Genomic DNA, 25,605 nt, shown 5'->3' with positions numbered 1-25,605 from the left:
GAAGGTGGTGGGAAGGCTGTCAGAGGGCCGTTGGATGGCAACAGTGGCCGTTAGGCAGCCCAAAACCCCCCATGGTCACCATGGGTTTGAAACAGAGGCTTTGCTCCTGTTTCATCGGATTTTTTAAAAAACCCAACACAGCGAAGCTTTTGTTCAAACCCGCAACGGCCACGAGGGGTTTTGGACCAGCCGCCATGGTGGCCAACTCACCGCCTTCCCCTCCCTCTTCTCCCCTCACTTCCCTTCTCTCTTTATTTCTCTCTTTGTCAGTCTCTAGCAGAGACTCGGAGTCTCGGTGGCCTTTTGGCGGCCTCGACGGGCCACCGTCGGTCTTTTCCTCTTCTTTCCTCCCCTCTTTTTCTCTCTTTTCCCCTCTTTCCTTCTTCCTTGCTTCGTTTTTGCCGGCATTCTAAATCTCACCCCCGAACCATATTGGTTAGTCGTCGGTATGGTTTGGCACTTCCCAAACCACCTAGTTTGGGCCAGTTCGGCGACTCATGGTTAGAAGAGTTAAATCCTCTTCCAAATTTTTAAAGGAGCCATGCAGTCCGATATACTTCAGGATGGATACCAATTAACAAATAGCTGTGGGGCGTTTTGGGCCACCTAGTGGCCACGGCGGCCAATCCACCGTCTCCCTGCCGCCTTTCCCTCCCTTCTCCTCTCTTTTTGTCTCTCTCTTTATCAGTTTCTCGTGGAGACCCGGAGCCTCGACGGCCCTCCGATGGCCTCGGTGGGTCACCGCCGGCCTTTCCCTCTTCTTTCCTCTCCTCTTTCTCTCTCTTTTCCCCTCTTTCCTTTTCCCTCACTTCGTTTTTGCTGGCATTCCAAAACTCATGTCCGAACCACACCGGTTAGCCGTCGGCATGGTTTAGCACTTCCCAAACCGCCCAGTTTGGGCTGGTTCGGTGAACCATGGTTAGAAGAGTTAAATTTTCTTGCAAATTTTTAAGGGAGCCATGGGGGCCAATATACCTCACGAAGGATAACAAATAGCCTTATGGACTGAAACTTGATCATATGTAAATGTGTTGTCCTGAAGATATTGATAGAACAAACACAATGAGGGAATTATATAAGCTCTTGGTGAGATGAACGGCAAGTAACAAAACAATGATAACAATATCGATTGATGGAACAAGGAAGAAGAAGAAAAACGGAAAATGAAGTGGGGCATTGTGCCACTCTGCCTGTGTGTGAAGCTGAACCCTTTTTTTTTTGTTTGATTTTTATATTATGTGAATTGCATGAATGTCTCCTGCTGGATGAAATTAAGAGCAACTAGATCATGCATCAAAATACTCATGATTAAGCTTGGTACTATTTTTTATTTTGATAATTCTTCTCATTTATTTAATACTATATTAAGATGGCAGTTCACAGTGTGACACTGTCATATTGATGCTTTACCCTGATAATTACCATAAAAAATGATCTTTTGTTGAAGTTGCTAAAGTAATTGTGCTATTTATTTATTGTTATTTTCTGGAGTTCAGTTCAGGCACCTTGCCAATAAGGTTGGCAATCTGGAGCGTCCATTCCTAAAAGAATTTTTTCCTCGATGGGTTGAAACTTGTGGATGTCCTGTTATGAGGTAAAACAGCATTCAGTGTCCCTCTCCCCCTTTGCCATGTCGCTTTGCTTTCCTTGCTTTACTAGTGCATATTACCTATTTGTCCTTTCCCATTTTCTCCTTTTAAGGATGGGACTATCCTATAACAAACGAAGAAATATGATCGAACTGGCTGTTATGCGAGGTTGCACGGAAAAAACACGTGTTTCTGGTGGCAATCCTGATAGTGAAATTCGAGAAGGCGAAACTGGTTGGCCAGGAATGATGAGCATCCGTGTTCACGAACTTGATGGAATGTATGACCATCCAGTTCTGCCAATGGCTGGGGAGAGCTGGCAACTGCTGGAGATACAGTGCCATTCTAAACTAGCTGCAAAACGGTTTCAGAAGCAAAAAAAGGGTTCTAAACCTGATGGCTCTGATGACAATGTAGATGCTGTGTCAACTCAAGATATACGCACTGGGTCTGTTCCCTAGCTACCAAGTGTTCTTTCATTTTGTCTAACCAAAGATTTTTTTTAGATATTCTTGAAATTATGATGAAACTTTCTTTTCATTTGCAGCATGGATTCACCTTTGTTGTGGATTAGAGTGGATCCTGAAATGGAGTACCTTGCTGAAATTCATTGTCACCAGCCTGTTCAGATGTGGGTAAGAACAAAAGCTTTTCTAGCCAGTATAATTCAAGATTTTATTTTTCTCCCTTTGATTTTATTGTCTCTACCTACTAAGAATGCTATTACACTGTTGTATTTTTTGTGCAGCATCTTAAACTGTGGAATATTATTAAATGTGCTAGCCTTTCTATTTGGAGATGTTTTGGCATTTTAGTAATACAAGTAGGATATCCTAAACAACAGTAAAAAGTGAAGTGATTCATTCAGTATTTTGTTCAGAAGTTCTAATATTCTCTAGATAGTTAGAGTACATTTCTAGTGTGGAATCCATTAATTAGTGAAGGCATTCTTGAAAGAGCTGGTCTGACACTAAAATCATAATGCAAGAATTACTATAGTATTAACTCCATTACATGACTAAACCATGCTACTTTTGTCATGCTGCAATATTATCTACTGTAGACTCTTGCAGAATATTGCCATGTTAAAAGATTTGATGGACCATACAGCTTTGGCATGTCATCTCCAGGAAAATAAATTTTGTTTTGCAGTAACTAATTATTGTTAGGCAAAAATGAATTTGAATGATTTTATGTTGGCAAGCCTTTTAGTTGGTCACGGATTGTTTGTGTAATGTCTTTGACTCAATTAGAGATGTTCTTTTTCACATCAGTTTTGTGGTAGACTCTCTGTATATTTCTAGTAGTTTTTGCTCTGTGTATTTCTCAGTGTTTGACCAAAAAGCTTCTAAATTTAGCAGTTTGTCAAATGTATGATTTAAAGCTACAAATGAGAGTAAGACTATGTTGGAAATAACTTTGTAGCGATGCTTTGTGTTTGCTTTTAAACTGACCTTGCTTTTTTTCATCCTTTTTTTTCTCCCTGGATATGATTATCACTTAATGTGCTTATTTTATTAGATCTATTATGTTTTGATCATGGTTTCACATTTTAGTACCGGACCACACTGGTTCGTACCAGGCATACCTACTCGTACTAGTAGGGAGCCGACACTAGGTAGGCCCGTATGCCTGCTCGTACTAGTAGGGAGCCGACACTAGGTAGGCCCAACTCGTACTAAGTGTTGGTATGAAGACCTGGACTGTACTGATATTGTACCAGTTGGGTATTGGTACAGGTACTGAAAACCTTGGCTCTGATCAAAATGAAGGATGTCGATTTGTCACTCTTCTTCGAATGTCTTATATAGGTTCTAAATTTTAAGTTGCTTTTGCCAGATCAATCAATTAGAGAAAGACAAAGATGTGGTTGCTCAGTCACAAGCAATTTCGATGTTGCAGAAACTACCCCAACTTTCTTTCTCCATTGTCAATGCTCTTAATAGCTTCCTCACTGATTCAAAGGTTTTTACCCCACATTCAAATTATTAACCGTTAGTTGAGTAGTGCGCTTATTACATGGTTAAATACTATTTATGCCAGGCATTTTGGAGAGTCAGAATTGAAGCAGCATATGCGTTGGCGTATACGGCTTCTGAGGTAGAGCTTCATGTATTTTATAATGATCTATCTTATCACATGCTAGACCTTTGTTTAACTTGTGTTTCTTCTGGAATTTTGGTTTCTTGACTTGTCTAAAAAAACTTATCTATATGATTGACATGGGCACTCACATCACATGGTAAATTGAAGTGATTGTGTCATGCAAAAGCATGTGAATTAAATATGCTATTTAGTTGACTAGAAACAAATGTTTTTTGTTTCTGAGAGAAAGGGCGGGAGAGCCACTTGCATTATAAATGCCTAGGTCCAAAATACATGGGGATGCATCACCCAGTAATCGGTTCTAGAGCCTCTGGTTGTTGTGATCAGAGGAGTTGGTATGTAAGACATGTTAATATGTAAATAGCGCATGTTTTATTTGTTTCTTTCTGTTTCTATGCATATGAAAATTAAAGTTGCTAGAGTCATTAAGGGGTCTATGATTATAGAGTTGTGTCTAGGGTGGTTGACTTGAGTGGTTATTAAGATTCTTTTTTTTCTTTTTGCATTACCTTACATTCTATGTGAAGTCGTATAAGTAGATGAAGTATAGTTCTTCTTTTCTTGGTAAAATTCTCTTCATCAAACTTTACCGTAATGTATTTGGGGAAGAATTTAAGTTTCTGTACCATTGCATGCAAGGTTTGCCAGACCATTACCAGGTTCATACTGGTCAGTGGCCGGTTTGTTATGGTACTGAAATGTACTATACCATTGCGAGGTGTATTGAACCAGGGGAAGGGAGAGGGAGGAGAGGGGGGGCGAGAGAGAGTGAGAGGAGCTTTCTTAGAGGGAGGAGATGGAGGAGAGGGAGAAGAGAGAGGGGGAGGGAGAGAGGGAGGGGCTTACCTCATCAGCAGTGGTAACTAGAACCCGAACCCTAACCATCGATTGAGGGTGGAGATGTCAGTGAGGGCCTCCATGGTGTTGATTAAGAGCAATACGTCGTCTTTTCGAATGATCAAAGGCGATATATTGTCTTCAACATCAATCGAGGGCGATGTTGTCGTCTTCGCCATCGTTCGAGGGAATGATTTTGGTCGGCATTGAACTGGGGAGAGAGAGCACTCGAAGCCTTTGACCGCCCAATTTTGTGCCGGTTCAATTGGGTACAAGCTATACTGCCCAATTCGGGTTGGTTCAGCAAATACTGGTTGCATATGCAATATTGATAAGGCTTTTAAAAGAATATTATAAGAAGTAACAAAATTACACCTGGCTGATTAATTACTTTCAGTTATCCGTAAGAGTTTGACATCTATTTATTGCTCCACACACAAACACTTTTCACATTGCCTTCATCTTGTCTTCATTGTTAAAATATCTTTAAGTTTTTCAGTGCTCCATTTCTGTCCAGGAAACAGATCTGGCTGGCTTACTCCATTTGATTAAATTTTATAAGAGTCGAAGATTTGATGCAGATATTGGATTACCTAGGTAAGGCTCCTTCTCTTTCTTATTTCATGTTCGAAGTACTTGGTAGCATCATGTTGGGATAGATACATGTAATGTTTACAAATGTCACATTTACATTTACAGGCCAAACGACTTCCATGATGTTCCGGAATACTTTGTTCTTGAGGTAATGCAATGAGGTAGGAATTGTTAGTATAACATGAAAAGTAGTACATTTAGTATGGTACATGGCTGTGGTTTTTCATTAACACCTTTGATTTGATGTTTGAAAATATGCATCCATAAAATGCTATTGAGGACTCATAGATTGTGAAAATAATTGTGTTCCTATGGAATTTTGTTGTGCTTTCTTACTTGTCTTTAGCAATTTTTGTTTCATCTATAGCACTGACGCTGTGGCATGATAAATGCATCATTTCCCATGATTGGAAGACATATATCAATTCCATATTATCATCATATGAAGGCCATTACCCATTTGTGGTCTTGGCATGTGGGGTCCTGAGAGGGGCGGACTGGGGATATAGTTAATCTTTGGCTTTTTTTTTTCTTTTTTCTTTTTTGTACAAAGTGGCTGTCCTAAGATTTAAACCTGTGCCATTGTGCTTGTCAGCCAAAGCTAAAGCCTTTTGCCATTGCACCCAGCAATGGCACCTTCATGTTTTCATCATGTGTGTGTCACAATTAACATTTTTTTTAAAATTTTTTTTTATCCTTTGGTAATATTTTTACATGAGGGCTAGAAATGGGGCCTCATCTTGGCAGTATCTTCATCATGGTCAAATGCTAACAAAGCTGATGCAACATCATGCAATGAATTTTCAAATTCTAGAATCCATTATGCTTAGAATCTTTATTCTCAACAAGAAGCCTTCTTGGGTTTCTTCAAACCGTTTCTTTTTTTCTCATGAAAAACTTAGAGAAAGAGATGGGAAAGGGAGAATATTTTGAGACTGAGGCGAGTAAGATGGACAATGAGAAATATGAGATAAGATGGTTAAGGGGATGCCCTGCCCTATATATTCGCAAACATAGAGGCACACTCTTGTGGGGTTTTTCCTCCTGTAAACTGATCAGGTGGTAAGGCACCTGCACCAGTGGTTGCTCCCTTTCTCATGATAAATACGAGGGTGAGGCTAGTGGGCAGTCCTAAAAGTTGCTGGTTCTGTTGTCTCGACCATGAGGAGTGGCAGTTTGCCCTGCAAAAACTTTTCCTCTTTCTTTTTTTCCCCACAAACAAGCCTATTAATAGGCCCCAAACAATCTCTCTTTTGTGGCATTGAAGGTTCAATTGGTCTAATCCACACCCTCTTCAACCTTCCTAATGCCAAATTGGTGACTTAGCCTACATATGCACTCTAGGTTGATCTTTATGTGCATCTCCAGGTTTCAGGACGAGCCAAGTCATGTTTTGAGCATTTAAGATTTTGTAGGTGGTCTAGATATTGGATGTTGACTGAAGTTCTATTAGGGTGTGTTTGTTTAAGTTTTAAATCTGAGAAGTGCTGGATCCAAGTTTTTAAGTTTCAGCTAAAACAATTTCTTTTGGTCAAAATGGATCATTTTTGGTCAAGACCAAACCAAAACTGGTCCCCAGTTTTGGGTTTTGATTAGTTTAAGGAGCATCACTTAGATTCAGTGACAACTGACCAATTTCAGTCCCATATCTGTGGTCTTGGCCTATTTCAGCTGAAACTAGCCATACATTCCTTTTTTGAGTTTTATTTTGGTGTCTACAGCTATCATATCTTCACTTATTCAATTATAAATGTCGGGATATACGGCATCAATTTCTAATGGTTGTTCTTTCCTCATGAGTCAAAGGTAGAGATAGTAATTTTAACCCTTGACAAGTGGAGATGTCCGAAAAAACCCTACTGAAGTACTTTATAAAGACCAATATGAAACTAGATACAAGCATTGCAGAACAATAACATTCTCTTATGTAAAATAAATATAACATCAAAGACTGCATGTGTTTGATTTTGCAGCCTCTTAAATATTAAAATAATGCTCAAATTCAATGAGTTTTATTTTGATATTTGTAACTGAAGGTAAAGCAAGTTACACACACTTGTCGACAATAGGAAATAGTATACTTAATTTTTATTCATGTGTAATATTAACTTCAACCTTGTAATTGTCGAAACTATTTAATAAAGGACCTAGTTTACACAAAATGGTCTAAAATATTGTGTGATAATGTTTCCTGGGTTCATGTATTTTCTCCATCTTTTTTCCAATTCTTTGAATTGTTTTACTTTTTGGGGATAGAACTTGAAACTAATACTTCATAGGGGTTGCTGGAAGTGCCGAAATTGACAGTATTTTCTTTTGGGTGCACTTTAGCTAAATTTTTTTCATTAAACGAGCAAGATTTTTTTGTAATTTCTCATAAAATGCAAAGTGCATTTTCAGGAGTTAGATGCATATCTACGTGCTTGATGTACTCATGATGATACATGTTAGAATGACTCATTGTGTTCTACTACTATCTTAATTCTCGCTTGAATTTTTACAGTTGATTTTAGCAATGTAAACCTTTTAAATAATGTTCTTAAAACTTATGTTCAGTTTGTAGCTCGAAGTTTAAATATTTCTGTCGTTTCTACTATAATTTTACTTATTTTAGTCTTAATTTTGATATTTAAATGTGAAAATGGTTTTGAAAAATAATTCAATTAGTAACATAACAACTGCATTAGAGTATATTATGTTGATTTCTGATAATTTATTACAAATAGTGATGCCTTAGTATGAGAAGTTGATACAATTAAAATGCTTGTGTAAGAATGAATAGGGAAGTATGAACTGCATCATGAGTAACTGAGAACAATATAAAGACTCTCATAAGCATTAGGCTTCTAATTAGTGAAATTTGAAAATTACTATTTATTTAAAATGCTTAGTAAATTAATACAAGAAATTAAGACAAGTTTATTACGAAATCCACCATTTGTTACAGTTGTGCTTCATTATAAAGATTGTTATTTTGTATGAAAAAACATTTTCCTCTAGAAATAAAAGTTTTAAATATTGAAAGCAGCAATAAAAGCCTTCAGCACAAAACATACCCGAATGTTGCAATATCTATATATATATAACTATTCATTTTCTTGTATATTAACATTAAACTTCTAATTTGAAAGTGCTATTTTGCAGTTTTGAAGTATTTTTTAATGAAAAGAAAATAGAAAATAGAACAAAGGGATGAGGAACCAAATTTACTTCAGCTACTTTGACTCAGACAAGTTGATGTTCCCCAAAGTAGGGTTAATATCTGATATGTTTGATCCAGAATTAGTTCAAAATGAATGTGTCATTTTAATTTTTGCTGAAATTTCAAACCATTCTATATTTGACCTTAATTTGTAGTGTTCAGTGTTATAATTATGTTGCAAGATGGTTAATGAAATGGAGGATTATTTTCATGCAAACTTTTGCTGAACTTATTTGCATGGTGCAGTGTGTAATCTGTAGAATTGTTTGATGATACATTAAGTTCTTACAAATTGTGTTAGCAATGTGACAGAGCTTGTGTTTGCTCATGTTTCATTATGCTGTTAGGCCATCCCACATGCAGTATCTTTGGTTAGAGCAGCGGACAAGAAAAGCCCAAGAGAAGCAATTGAATTTGTTTTACAGTTGCTGAAGGTAATTGGGAGAACCTACTGATGATAGATGTTTTCTCTTATTATATTTTATGAACCTGACTTTGGCATTTGAAAATGTCGTAAGATTAATGGTGATAACAATCTGTCATTTAGCACGTAATTATGTACTTCATTCAGTCTCCTCCCCTCCCCCTTCTTTTTTTAATAATTTTTTCTGCTCATCATTTCTTGTAGAAAGTCTCATATGATAAACACTATACTGTGCCACTAAAAGCTTTATCCTCTTGATACACCATCATATTGCCCATTGCTTTCATGAAAATATTTTTATGACAACAGAAAAGTCTCTGGATCTAATGGTTCCATCTTTTGTGGCGTCTTAATGTTTTTGCTCTTTTTTTATTATTCCTATGATTCTTAAATCTTGAGGAGACAATATTGATAATATTCAACAATGCGATAATTCATTAGAGGGGCAATAGGCCAAAATATAAATTTAACATACTATTGATCTTTTAGTATTACATGTGAATGACTCACTATTTTATTTTTATTTCTTTTTTTAAAAGCGATGAGGTGGTATTCTGCCACGGCCAGGGTCCCTGGACCTGCCTCTAGTGCAATCCCTTATGAAAGGAGCGCCAACCAGCTGAGTTAACAGATGTTGACATGACTTACTAATATTTAAATATCTCAAATTAAACTATATGTAGCCATATATTTGTTAAAAGGGAAACTCTGACAAGACTAGTAGTTTAGGCAAAATGAACAATGCTTGATTCAGCCTTCTGTGCTAGGTTGTCAACAGACAATCGAAGTTTCTAAATTCTAATGCCTGATCAGGTCCTTTGATTCATTTAAATCTAATATGCTTGATTTGAACACTTTGATGCTATGATTAGAGATTTGTAGGTCTTATGATCATGCCCAACAACCTTTCTACTTTGATTCTTTATAAACCAATTTTGATGCTGTGGTTTCCATATTAGTTATTTTGACTCATTATCATAACACTTATGCAAGCTGTTGTTTTTTCTTACCATAGCATGAGTCATTGATCACAAGCAAATTTTTCCTTCTCCTTATTTTGAATATGTTGTGCTTCGAGCATCCCTCTGTTCATATATGCTCACTTTGTTCAATAAGTTGTTGTCAAATGTATCGTGTTTAAAATCGGTGACCAACTTTGTGGTGATCTTTTGGCAATAACATGATGTCTAGTTTAACAATACCATTGCTTATGGAATTTTTGAAATTGGCACTGTTTGGAAATCACAGTATTGGACAATGAAGACAACGGAATTAGGTAGACTGGCTTCATTTCAGTGTTAAGACCTTGGAGTTCAATCATGTCATATAAGGCAGATCTTTCAATACATATGGGTGGAGCTTCTTTCTAATCAGTTCTCATTGAGGATGGTGGCTCCACTAAATATGTTTACAAAGTCAAGGGCTTACATTTGTGCATGATTATTTGAACCCTTATCCAGTTGCTTAGAGTGTCAGAGGATAGCCTTGAATTATGTATCTAATGAGTTTGTATTATTGAGAAAAGCTTCTCTCCTCTGCTCTCTTCTCTCCACTTCTATTTAGTGCCTTCTTTTCCTCTCTTTCTCCCTTCTTTTCCCCTTGTCTTCCCTTTCTTAGTCTATTCTTCTCTCTTAGTTTGCTGAAATCTGAACCATATCCTGAAACTATATTATATATCAATACCAACTCTTCCACTTTAATCCTAAGTTTTTAAAAAAGTTCTTCCTAACACCAACATTGTCTCCAAACCTGGGAAAGACCTAAATAGCTTTTGCTTCTCCTTCAACCCACTAAATCCCTGTTTTCTGTGATGAGAAGCAAGCATAAAGGGGAGCAGAACCTTAAACTTCCTAATTATTAGGTCCACTAACACATAAGCAGGCCATTGCCTAAATTGTCCTATGCTATATGTTGTTGTGGTTTTTTAATGGAAAGTCTCATTGTTGCAAATTCCATATCTTTAGGAGTTATCTACTCAAGCAACTCCTTGGATGATCAAAGAGCTGCTATGGGAGGATTTTCATTTTGATCATCTGAATGCTGATCCTGATGTCCTATTTGACCTGATGTTTTTAGTGCCCTATTTGGGAAAGAATCAAATTCCTTTATTCTCTCAAGGATGATATTGAGGTACTTAAATTGTATTTGCTTACCATTGTTCATAGGTTTGGAGAATCACTATGTGATTAGCCATATCTTCTTGTCCAACCTAGCTGTCTTTCTTGAAGGGACACCTATTATTGAGCTTAATCTACTTGTTCGTAAATTGGTTATAACTATAAGCATTCATCTCAAGGACACAAAAGATGCCTGGCTTGAAGTGGATTTGTAGGAAATGTTTATACACATAGAGACATCCTCCAAGATAAATGCATTGGCCTTTTGTCTGGATATTGGAACTAACTTGATGGAGCAGTGGTTAGAATCAAGGATTGAAGTGCTGCCTGCAACAGCCCCTTAATGGTGACTGGTGCAGGGTACTCTGTCCCCAGATTGCCAACTGATCCAGTACTGCTCAGTGCATCGTTTTTGTTTTTTTTTTGCTTTCCCCTCTCATTTGAACCAGGCATGTACCTGCCGCGGATCAGTGTGGGCCTGTACCTTGATTTTAAATCATTGGTTGTCATCCCTTGCATTCATCTTTATCAATGGGGCCTTACTAGTTTCTCAATAAAGTAACAATCAACTAAGACATGCTTATTCAGCGCACTTTTCGTTTCATTATTTGTTACTCTTTTGTTGGAATACTTTTTTTATTTGGTGGAAGTTGATGTTGCAAAGTGTCATATTGCTTGCAACATGGTAAGATTGGCTTTTCTGTTTTGCCTTAAATTTTTGTAATGATTCAAATTTTTTAGAAAATTTTGTACCATGCTGTGATTATTAACAGCAATCCCATAATGATGGGATAATGAAAATTTTGGTTTTTTTGGTTTGCTTTTTAAAATTAATTTCCTAATAATATGTAGAACAGCTTTATAATATGGATTCATTTCCATTGGTCAAGGTTTGGATGTTTGGTCGAAATCGAAGTGTTTCAGACAAGGTTTTCCATACCATGCCGAACCGGCCGGTACACCCTGTATCGTACCGGACCGGCGGAGAACCGGCATGATTCGGCCGGTAAATTCGGTACACGGGCGGTACGAAAGGAAAAAAGAGAAAAAGTGAGAAAGAGAGAGGAGAGGGAGGGAGGTGGGAGTTGCCGGAGGCCGACGGTGGCCGGCTGCGGCCGTCGGAGGGCTTTCGAGCTCCGTATCGCCCGATAGGGCTTTCAAGAGAGCGAAAAAGAGAGAGCGCTCGGAGGGTGGGCGAGGGACCTACCGGACGGACGGCGCTTTCGTCGCGAGGGCTCCGGTGGTTGGCGAGCCGACGCCGACGGCCTGAGGGCAGTCGAGCGGGCGGAGCCACTGTGGCTCCGCCCTCTTCTTCTTTTTCGAAATAGACTGGCTCTGCCCTCTTCTTTTTCGAAACAGACGACCGTCTGTTTCGATTTTTATTTTTTATTTTTTGGTTTTAAACTTATGAAGTCGGCAACCTAGTTGCCGACTTAAGGGATTTGTTTAAAAAAAATATAAAAATCATGAAGCCGACTTAAAATTAGGTTTTTTAAAAAAAATTGCAAAATAGGGGCGACGCCCCTGTTTCACGCCCGCGGCGCCGTGCGCGTGGATTGCGCCCTCCGACGACCACGGCGGCCAGCCGGAGGCCGTCTGGCGGCTCCGCCGGCTCCTTCCCCTTTCTTTTTCTTTTTTCCTCTCTCTCCGGACCTCGCCGGCTCCTTCCCCTCTCTCTCTCTTTCTTCCTCTCTCTCTCTCTATTTCTCTCTCTCTCTCTCTTTTTTTCTTCCGGTTCGGGTCCGTTTGCCTTCGTCGGTTCGGTATGGTATGAAATCATATCGATCCATACTGCCGGCCGGCCGATATGACCGGTGGTACCAGTTCAGCATATCTTGGTTTCAGATGAAACAGATTGTTTTTGGTCGAAACTGATATATAAACTGCTTGACTTTGTTCAGTTTCTGCTGAAACTAATCACATTTAGCAAAACTGACATATACAATGCTAAAAGCCTTCTGACATAAATAATACAAAAAGTGACCTGACACGAACCATTTTTGTTGCTGAGTTCCAAGTTACTGGTGTGAGTGACCTCAGTTTGCTTTTTTCTTTTAAATCCCTTTCCCGTCCCTGTAATTGCTGGTCTAGGTCCCAACTGCCTCTTTATTTAGAAGTGAATTAAGAATACAGAGGGGGAAGTGAAGGAGAAGGCTCATTCATGGATCATCATTTCCCTATTGAATCAACCAAAAAGAGGAGGTGGAAAAAAGGAAGAAGGGGAAGAGGGTCTAGCTAATAAACCGATTTTCTTTTTCAAATGTTGCCAGTGCTTCTTGCAGATCTAGCAATGGCAGCCCTCATCCTCAGTGACAACAGCCCTTCTCCTAAGATAGAGAGGAAAGATCTCAAGCGGGAATCTGGCCCTCTTTGCTTTTTCTTTTTCCATTTTTAACCAATTAATGCGTGGAGAATTGGGTGGACAAGATGGTTAAAATGGTCGAACTGCTGGTTCAACAAGTTGAACGGGTGCTTGGAGAGTCATAGGTTCTGATGCAACCCAACTGCATTAACTGCTGAGTAAGCAATCAAACTGGTCAATTCATTTGAAATTTAAAATGGTGGTTTCAGTCACTACTGCTGCTGTTGCTACTATTTGTTGAAACTTGGCATTCTGAGCTAAACATGCTGCAAACAAAACTCATTTGGCCCAGTTGAAATCAGAATTAGTTCTCAAAACTTTCATTAACTGTAATATGTTACGGACACACTTATTTGTGAACTCAGTTGGCAATTTGGTCTTAACTTTTTGCATAGTTACTTAAAAAAAAAAAAAAAAAATAAAGCTATGATGTACTTACTGTCATGTACTCTATATAGTTGGGGCTATAGCCTATTTTATTAAGTTACTTTTTTGCTTACTTTGTGCGCGTGTCCGTGTATGCGTGTTAAACACTTTCCTTTCCTTCCTTTTCAGTACAATGATAACAATGGGAACCCCTATTCAGATGTCTACTGGCTTGCTGCTTTGGTTCAATCCATAGGTGGACTTGAATTTGGTCAGCAGGTTTGTCTAGACAGTTAGTCTTAATAATTGCATCAAGCATTTCTGTATCTTTTCTTTTTTTCATATTTTAGCTTGTTTACTATGGTTGATGTGTTGTGTCCAGCTTAAACATCTGGTTATTTTCTTATATTTATCAGTTTTCCATGCTGTTCTTTAGTTGCATGATTGATTTTGTCCCAGATAAAAATTATTATCAACTAATAAATTCTGCTTAGTCTCTGTATTTTTTAAATGATTTTTTATTCACAGAAGACTTCAGTGAGAAAATATTGGATCAGCTTGTCTGTTGGTTACCTTTCTATTCAATTTGCAGTGTTGTATACCCTAGTATGTGTTCCATGCATGGATGTTATGTAAATTTGCAGCGCACATGATAAATTAGTGTTTAAGACTTTAAGTTTTTCATGGTGAATCAATGATTTATATTACATACAATTCATAAACATTTTAGGAATTAAAGAGTTGTTGATTTACAGTGAGCTTTAGATTATGTGTTGCATGTGCCTGTAAATCATTAATTCATGCTGAGAGGAATAACTCTATTTGCAATGCATGTGAAAAGAACATGGATATCTGTGATCTCCTGGGAAATTATGAAATTTTCTATTATTTACATATAAACATATTCCTACTTTCTTAGCTTGTTTTTATCTCTCTGGGCCCAAACTTCAGAAGTCTAACCAAGGGGATGTATTGATTAAAGTTGAGTCTGTAAAGAGAGGAGAGACATAAGTGGATGGGAGAGGTGGGAAAGGGCTGATGGCCATATGTGGGCCTTAGCTCAGGATTGTTGTGCGAAAGACCTAGTGTCAGACCTGATGTGGCTGGACTTGGATGCTTTCACATTATGGGTATTTTCCACATGCATTGCATAAGGTTTATTCAAAAGAAGAAAGTATCTGATTGGTGGCTATGAGATAAAGTTTGGTCATGGGCGTCTAGCCACAAAATGGCTTCTATTGAGAGCATTGGGCATTTAAGTATACGGTAAAACATATGAATATGTATATATATGTATCTATTCATCTTATATAGTGTGTGCTATGTATGTAGATAGGTTTCAGGTCTTAGTGGGATGTCCCGCAGGACATCGGGATAGGGTACCATCCTATGTGTCGGGACAGGGCTATCCCGTTAGCGTCCCAGCATCCCAATCGGGACGTCTTAGGACATCCTTTATCCCAAGTGTCAGGACGGAGCGGGATGGCGGCGTCCTGTTCCATGGAAAAATCGGGACAGCTCCGTCCCACGAAATTTAAAACCTTGGTATGTAGTATTATAAGCCTTTAGCGACTTGTCAGAATGGAGGACCTTTTATAATATTAATGTGTTTCTAAGAGCATGATATATGATAAGTTCTGATGGAGGGTCTACGTGGGTATTTAAGGCTCAGTATTGATTTTTCAGCTTGATGTAATGCATTGTTAAAATATTTTTTTGTTTAAAATCCAACTATGAAGTTAAAAATCTCAACATTGGTTGATAGGACTTGTCACCAAAGAGCAGGAATAAGGGGTCAAATTGGAACTTCTGTGGGTTTTTTTTTTTTCCCCGAAAGAATTAGAAAAATTTGGGGCATACCCAAGTTTGGTCGAAAACATGAGTTTCATTCTGAAGTTGAAAAAATGTGCTATGGTTAGGATAATAACTAAATTAAATATGTTGGACAATCCTAGAAAATTGGGACTGAAGAAAATTTTCCTGAAAAAGTAGAGGCTTGTATGCTTGAAGAACTAGATGATAAAAAGCCTGAACCAAAGAGGGGTGCAGAAAATCAAAAACAGAGTTTGAGGCAAAAGCTAAATTACTGTTCAAGCTTGAAAAATATTGCAATTTCATCATCTCATCATACCATAACAATAATCTCCCCCAAGAAAAAATAAAGCTGGCGATGTCATTAAGGTCCTATCTGGATTCTCTGAAATACGATGGTATGAGGATGTTACTCTAGTTTTTCAAGATTCCAGAATAAAAGTTTATAGTTCGGTGTTCGTTTGATGTTTTCGAAGTGAGGAAAAACCATGATTGTACCCCTCTACTTGAGTAGAAAAATAATGCACTATGAGCTCTAGAAAACTTTCCATTTAGGCATGCGTTCGCTCCTTTCCATCCTCTTTTCATCCTTATGCATTTGTTCTCAAATGAGCTAGTTCCCTCCCTCTAGCATGGCATCTAGCTGAATTCCATCTCAGCGGTAGCTCTCTGCTGCTGAGATGGAAACAACGACAGCTCTAGCGATGCTGGATGACCCTGCTGCCTCACTTGTGCCTACATTTGGCTGAAATTGAATTCAAACTAATCCTGTGTTTGATTGGGGTCACGAGAGGAAGGATGGATAGGGTTGGAAGGATGGATAGCTTCCTTCACTATTTAGTTCAAAATCTTTTAGGATAGATAGATAAAAAGGAGGGATTGCCCATCCACTCTGACAAGATTTTGCATTCCGACGGGACATGGGGAATCCCGACCATCTCGTCCTGTTCTTGTGAGAAAACAGAATCGGGATAGGGTTGGGATTTCGAAATGCATCCACATGGGGAGAGAAGCAGAAAGAGGACAGAAAGGAAGAAAGGAAAGATGAAGAAAAAGAAAAAATGAAAGGAAAGAAGAAGAAAAATGAAAGAAAGAAAGGAGAAGAAAAAGTAAAGGAAGGAAAGAAGGAAGAAGAGAGAGAAAGAAGAAGAAAAAGAAAAAAAAAGAAAGGAAGGAATAAGAAAAAAGAAAAAAAAAGGAAAGGAAAGAAAGGAAGGTAAAAGAAAAAGAAAGAAAAAAGAAAAGAAAAAAAGAAAGATGGAGGATATCTACTGGGTCGGATGATCGGGACCACCGTCAGAACAGGACGGGACTGCGGAGCATCCCATTTCATGGAGAAATCAGGACAACTTCGTCCTATGGGATTTAAAACCTTGCACTCTGGCCCATCAATTTGCATCATCCCAAATCAGGAAGATGTAGGAAGGATGGATGGAGCATGTGACGTGATGGATGGATTTTTACATTGACAAAATTTCTTATTAATTTTTTTGACAAAACCATAACACTTATTCACTTTTTCATTCATATTATTTATATATATTTTTATTTTATCTATACTATTAATCCTATGTTATTAAATTTTATTACTAATTATTTTAATTTTACTACATAATTTACATAATTATAATTGAATAATTAGAATTATCTTCCATTTTTCTATTTATATTTCTTATTTTTAACTATCTATTTGTAAAAATTAATTGACTATTTAAATTAAATTATAAATTAATTAGTTATTTATATAATTCATATAAATAAGTTAATTCATTAATAATTAATTTATAAATTATTTATAAAAGTAAAATTAAAATTAAATATTTATATATTTTTTATATAATTATAAATTATAAAGATTTTAAGTTTATACATTGACTTCTTCTTTAGGTATAAATAAATATTATAAATTTATAATAATAATATTTTTTATCAAAGGATAGTTCATAAAAATGTTATACAAACGTCATCTATTATTCTTTCATTTTTTTTTATACCAAATGGAGGAGGAAATCATTCCCATCTATCCTTCCATGATTCACCAAATATATATGAAAGGATGAATGGAAGATCCATCCATCCTCTCCCTTATCTATCCTTTCTCCGTCCTCTCCCTCATGTATCCTTTCTCCAATCCATTATTCGTACCAAATAGAGAGTAAGTACAATCTTGCAGGGGTCCAGAAGAAGTGATAGAGGGGAAGGTGGGGGAAGGTCATAGGTTCAGGAGAGGTTGAAAAGGATTTGTTGTGCGGATTGCTTAGAAGACTCCTAATATGGCCTAAATGCAGAAAGCCAATTTGTTTCCTGTGCCCCTTGTGCCTAAATTGTCCTTTGTGTTTCCCCTGCAATGTTTTGGTTCGGTGAGAAAACTCTTGTATTTTGTTTCTTCCAGAGGGTCCATAGTAGAGGGAGACCAACACATCCTATATTAGGCATTTGTTTTCTTAACATTCTGTTCTATCCAATCATTCCATATATGCATATGTTAGTCCTCTCTCTAGATGCCCTAGCCTCAAAACAACCCACTGCATAGTTGTCTGATGAAATTGCATTTGGGGAATATTTTTCCTTCCATCGTGCTGTATTTGATATAAAGTGCAAATAGGATCTCCTATATGTTCTGTTGAGATAGATTGTCTTTAGTCAAAAGGTCCGTGAAATCGAAACCAAGATTCATGCTAGCCGGCCGGCGGTATGAGTCGGTATGGGTTCGTATTGGACTGGATTGGCACGAACTAATATAGAAGAGAAGGGAACTGGGGAGGAGGAAAAGAGGGGGGAGGGAGGAAGAGGGTGGTTGGAGGAGACGCCAGCAGTGGCCATAGGCGGGCTGCGGCCACGATCGAAGGGCCACCAAGGCCTTCACTTCCTCCAAATATTGGCCGAGAGAGAGATAGAGAAAGGAGGGAGGTAAAAAAAAGGAGGGAGGGGAAGCTGGAGGGCGTTCGGCTGGCTGCTGGATGGTGTAATCGCAGCTTGCAGCGCCGTGGGCATGAAATAGGGGTGATCATCTCTTTTTCATGGGATTTTTTTTAAAAATTTTGACCATAGTGAAGCCAGCATATCCATTGCCGACTTCATTGTTTCTTTGATTTTTTTCAAAAAAAATTTTGAAACAGTGAAGCTGGCAAACCCATTTGGTGGCTTCACTATTCATCATTGTTTTTTTTAAAAAAAATACAATGAACTGAATAGGGATGGTCACCTCTGTTCCGTGCTCGCAACTCCGTCGGTGCATTTTCTGCCACTCGGTGGCTACAGCGGCGTCCCTTTGATACCATCGCTTCCCCTCTCTTTCTATCTCTCTCAATTAAATGTTCTATCGGGTGTTACCGAGCCGTAGCGGCCTCTGTGGCCCTCCGACGGCCTCGGCGGGCCACTGTTGGTCCTTCGGCGTCGTTGTTGTCTCCTCTTTCTCTCCCCTCTCTCTCTTCCTCTCCTTTTTTTTTCTCTCGTCCGGTGTTCTGATTTGCTGTCGGTACGGCTTGGAATGCTTTGAGTCACTCGGTTCGGGACGGTTTGGTGAACGTTGGTTAGAAGCTGATTCCTTAAAGAAAATCCGGGCCCTTAGGAGTGCCTTGATCGTCCAAATTACATTAGCAGTTTTGCACATTACCCTTTCCTGATTTATAAGAGCATTGGTTGATTTGAATGAATAAACGCCAGTTTTCCTGGTCTTCATATAATGGTGTTGGCTGTTCCACAATTCTAACCTCTCTTAGGAGGGTATGCAATTTGCATGCTTCCTCTGCTCAATTCATGGTGGGTTCTTGGTTGAAGAATAACCCCCAGCTTCTGCCATTCCAACAATCTGAGACTCTTGCATCCCTATATGAAGCAACTTGGAACAAGTTTAGGAAGCTGGATTGAAGGGTGCATTCACATCCCACCTGTCACTGCATATTTGATGTGTCTCATTTGCAAGATTAAAGCAGCTGCTTATGAGGTATATATCTTGGATCTTTCCTATACCTTTCCATAAGTAAGAACCTCTGGTATCATGAACCTCCAACAATTCTGTGGCTAATCTGCTGTGAGCATATCTTGCTATGAACTTTAATAGACTCTGAGGAAGCATAACAACAAAGGTAATTAATGGGCACTGGGAAAGATAGATGTGCATAAACAATGCATGAAAATTATTTAGGGACATATTTCATGGGGTAGTGATGTGCATGGACTTATTGGAATGACGCATCTTTCAAGTGAACTTTGAGTTTGCACCAATGATCAGCTCTATGCTTTTATTTTAGATGTTATAAATGAATTTTCTGGTGATATTTTAGAGGATGTACCATGGTGTATGCTATTTGCGGACATATTTGTCATGATTGACAGTAAAGGATAAATGGTAATATGGAGGTATGGAGGAAGGCTTAGAGGATAAGGGATTAAATTTAGAAAAACAAAAACAAAGCATATAAAATTCAATTTTAGTGTCAAAGAAAGAAGTTGGACCGTGATCATAACTGATGGTCAGAAAAATTCACAAAATGTTTCACTTAATTATTTTAAGATGTACTGTGTAGAAGATGAGTGGTAGATGAAGACATGTATTATAGATTTAGAGTAGGGTTGATGAACTGGAGGTGCTTCTTGAGTGTTATGTGACTGACACATACTGTGTGAATGTTATGGAGAGTTTATAAAAGAGAAATGATATTTACTTTGTTTATGGTTCAAAATAGCGGACATTACATAGCCCAAAAAGAAAGGATGAATGCAGCAGTAATGAAAATGATGTACATGTGGTAAAATAAACAAGGATAGAATTAGGAACAAGCATATGAGAGTGGCTGTAAGAGTTAAACTTAGTTCAGGATGAAAGACCGGTTGAAATGTTATAGGCATGTAGAACAACGAGGCCCTTTTGGGAAGGAATCTGTCAAAAGATTTAGGAGAAAAGGAGTTGACGTTGCATGAGAATTGCGGGAAGGATTTGAAAATATTGTAGCGACTCTGGAGATAAAGCCCAATTAGTTGGTACCTTGATGGTTATAGGGGTAAATGGGTTATCAATTGGTGCTGAAAGCTATTTGAATGCCAATGAAAAATGTCTCAAAATATGAAAAAAAAAAATGTTCTTGAAGATAATATGAAAGGTTATCTTCAGCCTTTTATCAATTATAAAGTCATAAATGATGTATAGTTATATATATTGCTAGAAATTTTGCTTGATGAAATTTGTGCTCTTTTCTATATGTGTATTTTCTGCGTGCTCTCCTTTCTATATGTGTACAGTTATTATATATCGGTTTCTATGTGTATTTTCAGGCTGTTCTTTTATCATCTCTTCTCAAGCGTGTAGATCGGCTACTACAATTTGACAGGTGTGTCCATGTACATTCATTGTGCATCAAGAAATGAACAATATAGCCTGAGAACTTGCTGCTAGAAACTACCCCCAATTACATTTATTGTTTATGAAGTCATTTAAAAGTTCCTCAGTTGTTTCCTATCTTGCTTCTCTCAGCCTAATGCCCAGCTATAATGGAATCTTGACTATAAGCTGCATTCGCACCCTTGCACAGATTGCATTGAAGATGTCAACCTCTATACCTCTCGTAAGCAGTCTTCTGTCTTAGTAACAATATTTTTTAAAAATTTTTATGCATTATATGGCCATTTTGTTGCTTCAGGATCGTGTCTGTGAACTTATCAAACCATTTCGGAACATCATGAGAACATCATGGAAAGTTCGAATGGAAGCAAACAGGATACTTCTGGATCTGGAGTTCTACTGTAAAGGTCTTGATGCAGCTCTGTGCTTGTTCATGAAGTTCTTAGAGGAAGAGCCATCTTTTCGAGGTGTGGCATTATTCAGATCTTTCGTTGTTATAAATTAAATAAATTATGCTAACATAACACTAATTACAGGACAGTCAAAGCTGGCTCTGCATGTGATGCATTTGTGTCAAGTAAATGTCGAGTCTCAAATCGATAGTGATATAGCTTGTCCAACTCTTGTTGCTTTACTTCATCTGCTTGCAAGCAGAAAAGCGTTCAACAATGTCTTCCTTCGGCATCATTTGTTCTGCATTTTGCAGGTTGTTGTTGGGAGGTAAGGAACATTTCCCACTTGTCCATTTTCCTTCTGTCAAGTGTACTAGTAGTATGTATTAATTGTTTGAGTAGATGGCCTATCAAAAATGAACTGAACTACTCCAAGAGGGTTCAGAAGCTAACATGAAATAATGCAGAATCATTTATTTATTTTTTTAAACCTTTTTAGCAAACTAGCCTTCAAAACAAAGCAGTTATAATTGATATTTGTTGCTTAAATTTTGTAATGTGACTCATGAAGCAATAAGATAGATGCATCAAGCACTTTATTCTGCAAATTTGTTACCAGAAAAAACCTTCTTTGCATATAAGATTTTGATTGTGTCCAATTTCATGTTACTGTACTTTTGTAATTGGAGAATGCTGTTAATGGTTGTGTTAGATAAGATTCTTGCATTTTTCTGTAATGCACTTTGGTTTGGCTTGAGTTGAAAATGTAGTGGCACGATTTTGCTTATTAAAACATTCAATATTCCTAAATTCTTAAATAGAAAAATGTTAAAAGATAGTGGTGTGCTCATTTTTTTTTTTCAAAGGTTGCATATTCTGTATCTCCATTGTTGTTGTTGTTGTTGTTCTTATTATTATTATTATTATTATTATTATTAATTAATTAATTAATTAATTAATTTTTATTTTTTTGCTTGTATGGATTAGAGCAAGAATTGAAAAATCAGCAGTAAGAGCAAAGAGGATTCTGGCAGTATAAATTTCAACTGTTCATGTTAACAATACTGTTTGTCATCCTCAGGTCTCCAACACTCTATGGTGTTCCAAAAATCAATGTACATCCAGTGGTGGCTGCAGAAACTTGTACTGAACAGCTGTCTAGGCCTGCACCCCTAAAGCTAAAGATATCAAAACCTCAGGAACCTCTCAGGGATACGAACCCCCCTCATGCTCTGCCCATTGCAGAGTCTGCCAAGGATGCCGATCCTGTTTCTAATGTGCTGCCTTTTGCAGAGACCGCCAAGGAAGCCGATACTGTTTCCAATTGCAGTGAAAGAAAAAATGTTGTAAAGATCAGGGTTAAGCAACCTGTATCATCCAGTAAAGCAGATGATGTTGATCATCAGATGGACCACTCTCGAGGTGCACAAAATGAAGCGGAATTGGGCCCATGCAGTTCTGTATCTGTAGATGCACCTACAAGAGGCGCAAATGAGCCATTGAACGTGAGCAATCAAAACAATGAAGAGGTTAACTCTTCTCATGGTCACGAATCTAGGATGACTGCAAGCATTGGTAGTGCAAAATTGGTTTCCAAAGATGAGATTGGCAAGGAATTGCAGTGTACAGCAGATTCAAGATCAGATGTGCTTTCCAAGGATCAGTTATCTCCTGTTGTCAATGTAAGTGATGGAGAGGCAGTTGCCCAGAAAACTAGCAGTCTTCAGACCTTTTCTATTGGCAGACATGATGGAGATGGAGCTCTATTGCCCATGGATGATCAGGAGGCAAAAGAGAAAAGGAAGAAGGATAAGAAAGACAAGGAAAAAAAGCGAAAACGAGAGGATAAAGCAAACAAGAAAGATGACCCAGAGTATCTGGAGAGGAAGCGTCTGAAGAAGGAGAAGAAAAGGATGGAGAAAGAGTTGGCAAAGATGCAGAAGGGTGAAGAAAGGACTGCACGTGATCTGCGAAACGTAGCAAAACCTGTAGAATCACAAGTAGCACCAGCTATTGGGGAGTCCAAGAAATCAGAACAAAGTGTTGAACCTCATGTTTCAGTAAGTAGAGAAACGAGTGAAAACACACAAAGCAGCTTGGCACCCAAAGTAAGGATTAAAATTAAAAGTCGAGTTTTGGAAACATCTAATCATTGAATGGCGCCATGTGGCGTGAAAAAGAGAATGTACAGTCAAAAGGACTGATGAAGATTTGTTGTCTGCGTTTCAGTTTTCCTCCTTAGTGTAGGGTTTTAGTCCAAATTATTCCACACCGACATTTTTCAGGTGTGGAGGAGGACTCACGCATTTAAATTGGCTTCACTAGCTGTAAGGCGAGGCTGTAGTTTTGTAAGTGAATATTTACCTTTAGAAATGTAGGACCATTTTATTTGGATATTCCACTTTCAGGAATGGTTGAAAATCCCCCTTTTTTTTTTTCTGTTCTCTAAATATATGCTGTTCGGTTGAAGTTTATAGTAGTGGATAAATCCTCTTTAATATCCAGCAAAAGTGGCAGTGTACTCATCATGTGTTTGCTTTAACATCAATTTCACTGGTCCAGCAGCCAAAAGGCCGGAGATCCAGCCTCGTCCTTCTCCGCTTCGTTGAACCGGGATGGGAATCGAGGGGAAATTAGTGCAAGCGTCCATGTCAACGGAAATCCAACTCCTGGAACGGTATAGTGGAAATCATGGTAGATTGAGAATTGCACTGGAAAGGCTGTGCCTCCGGGGTCGATCATATTGCACAAAAATTTTTCTCAATGACATGGAAGGTTTGAAAAATGAAAATCGTAGCCACACTCCCATTCAGAGTGGCACAGCTTCTCATCTTGATGCTGCGGCTTAATCCTACTTGGATTTGCCCTTGTTAGAGTTTCTTCAAAACCCTGACAAAAATCAAAATGAGAGAGAGAGGAGAGACGAGGTGCGAGTATTTGTGTTCGATTCCCTAACCCTGGCGTTGTATTTATGGTAGTCATAAAATGGGTTGTCTGAGGTGAGGTGAGGTGTGGTGGTGCTAGTTATATCCGGCCAGCGATTCTTTCACGTAAGAGAGAGGGTCCCACATGCCTCCGTATTGCATGCACCAGGTGCAATTGGGCCGCGTCAGATCTACACTACCCCTTGTATTTCATCAGTTCCCGATTGCGCGCTATCCACCCTGCGTATCCTCCGGGATTTGCCCCGGTTTATTTGCACCTGGTGCATGCAATAATTTCTCGTTACACAGAGGGAGTCATAGAGTAGGCCCATACTTGCTTTCTTACGTGATTGCGCTAGTAGGGGTCTGACAATGGACCTAAACAATGAGCCCCAGAACCCTTTATATTGGTTCTACAACGTAACATGAACAAATACATATGAATTACAAAGACATCTCTCACATGGACCGGGTTTGTATCTTCCACATAAAAGAAGCATTCACCTTTCTTCGCACAAATCCACCATTGGATCACCCACCATACAGAGCTCAAAGCACCCTGAACTTTGTCATTTATCCATCTTATGGATCTCAAAGCGACCGGTGGATGATCCAACAGTGGATTCATGCAAAGGAAGATGAATCCTTACACCCCTCTCATTGAACCAACGAAAATCTTACAAAATCTCAATACGCTATGAAAAATCCTCGGCAATCTTTCAGAAACCAAATCAGTGAATTTACACATATATGCACAGCCTCGTATCCTTCCCGATATCCTTCCTGGTTTGGAATATGCAAAATCACGTGCAAGGCACGTGGAATGTGCTAGTAGGCTAGATGTGGAATTCAAATCGAAGGGGTATATGTATACGACTGATCAACTTTATTGATCAAATTTATTAAATCTTAAATGGCCTATATATCTATACTTGTAAGTGACCTAGGAAAGTATTATTACAACGAAATTCCTAACATTAGAATATTATGAGATGTATCCCTTTGTGTGATAGCATGATAATTTACTACCGTCCCTCCATATTATACATCAAGTTGAGTTAATTTCTGAGAAAAGCATATAACGCTAACACACTATCAAACTCATCATCAAACACTCATGCTTAGTCGTCAGATATTAAACACATATTTCAAACCATTTAGAAAAATCATAAACATAATTTATATTTGTTTAGTATGTAAATATAGCTCATCAACACAATGACATCCACTAGTGAATTTATTTTGTTTGATTAATTTTATTTGCCCAAATTAGTTATTCTCCGGTTCCAAGTAGCAGATTCCTATCTTGGAATAGGTAGTTCGGCCATAAAAGTAACTTGATTCCTATTAGCTAACATAGACTGGTTTGATCAAAAAAATTGCAAGGGCTATGGAAAGATGATGATATTGTTTAACTTGACAGGTGTGGCTTCAATTAAACATGGCTTTCTAGGTAGTCTACCAGTGCATTGTAGTGCACTCGACCATCAATACGAGGTACCAATTTGGCATGTAACAAACATCATCTTATGACCACCA

The 25,605-nt window shown here is 38.2% G+C and overlaps 1 protein-coding gene across 3 annotated transcripts in view; it reads left to right on the top strand.

Moving 5' to 3' along the window:
• Window positions 1–23,592, top strand: part of LOC105053233 (transcription initiation factor TFIID subunit 2) — a 48,629-nt gene extending 25,037 nt beyond the window's left edge. For 2 of the 3 annotated variants that reach the window (XM_073244522.1, XM_073244521.1), the window contains 14 exons: window positions 1,497–1,594; window positions 1,702–2,037; window positions 2,137–2,224; window positions 3,429–3,554; window positions 3,633–3,689; window positions 5,032–5,129; window positions 5,232–5,274; window positions 8,676–8,762; window positions 13,787–13,876; window positions 20,684–20,739; window positions 20,883–20,973; window positions 21,049–21,217; window positions 21,287–21,470; window positions 22,224–23,592. In XM_073244522.1, the coding sequence (XP_073100623.1) occupies window positions 1,497–1,594; window positions 1,702–2,037; window positions 2,137–2,224; window positions 3,429–3,554; window positions 3,633–3,689; window positions 5,032–5,129; window positions 5,232–5,274; window positions 8,676–8,762; window positions 13,787–13,876; window positions 20,684–20,739; window positions 20,883–20,973; window positions 21,049–21,217; window positions 21,287–21,470; window positions 22,224–23,298 (2,598 nt within the window). In that variant the 3' untranslated portion in view covers window positions 23,299–23,592. The remainder of the gene's footprint in view (window positions 1–1,496; window positions 1,595–1,701; window positions 2,038–2,136; window positions 2,225–3,428; window positions 3,555–3,632; window positions 3,690–5,031; window positions 5,130–5,231; window positions 5,275–8,675; window positions 8,763–13,786; window positions 13,877–20,683; window positions 20,740–20,882; window positions 20,974–21,048; window positions 21,218–21,286; window positions 21,471–22,223) is intronic. The other variant, XM_010934326.4, reaches the window with a different exon arrangement.
• Window positions 23,593–25,605: the final 2,013 nt, after the last annotated feature.

This window comes from Elaeis guineensis, chromosome 10, assembly GCF_000442705.2.
Source record: "Elaeis guineensis isolate ETL-2024a chromosome 10, EG11, whole genome shotgun sequence".
In the NCBI taxonomy this organism is placed as follows: Eukaryota; Viridiplantae; Streptophyta; class Magnoliopsida; order Arecales; family Arecaceae; genus Elaeis; species Elaeis guineensis.
The sequence above is the reverse complement of the archived record's forward strand: the minus strand, read 5'-3'. Positions and strand labels throughout refer to the sequence as shown.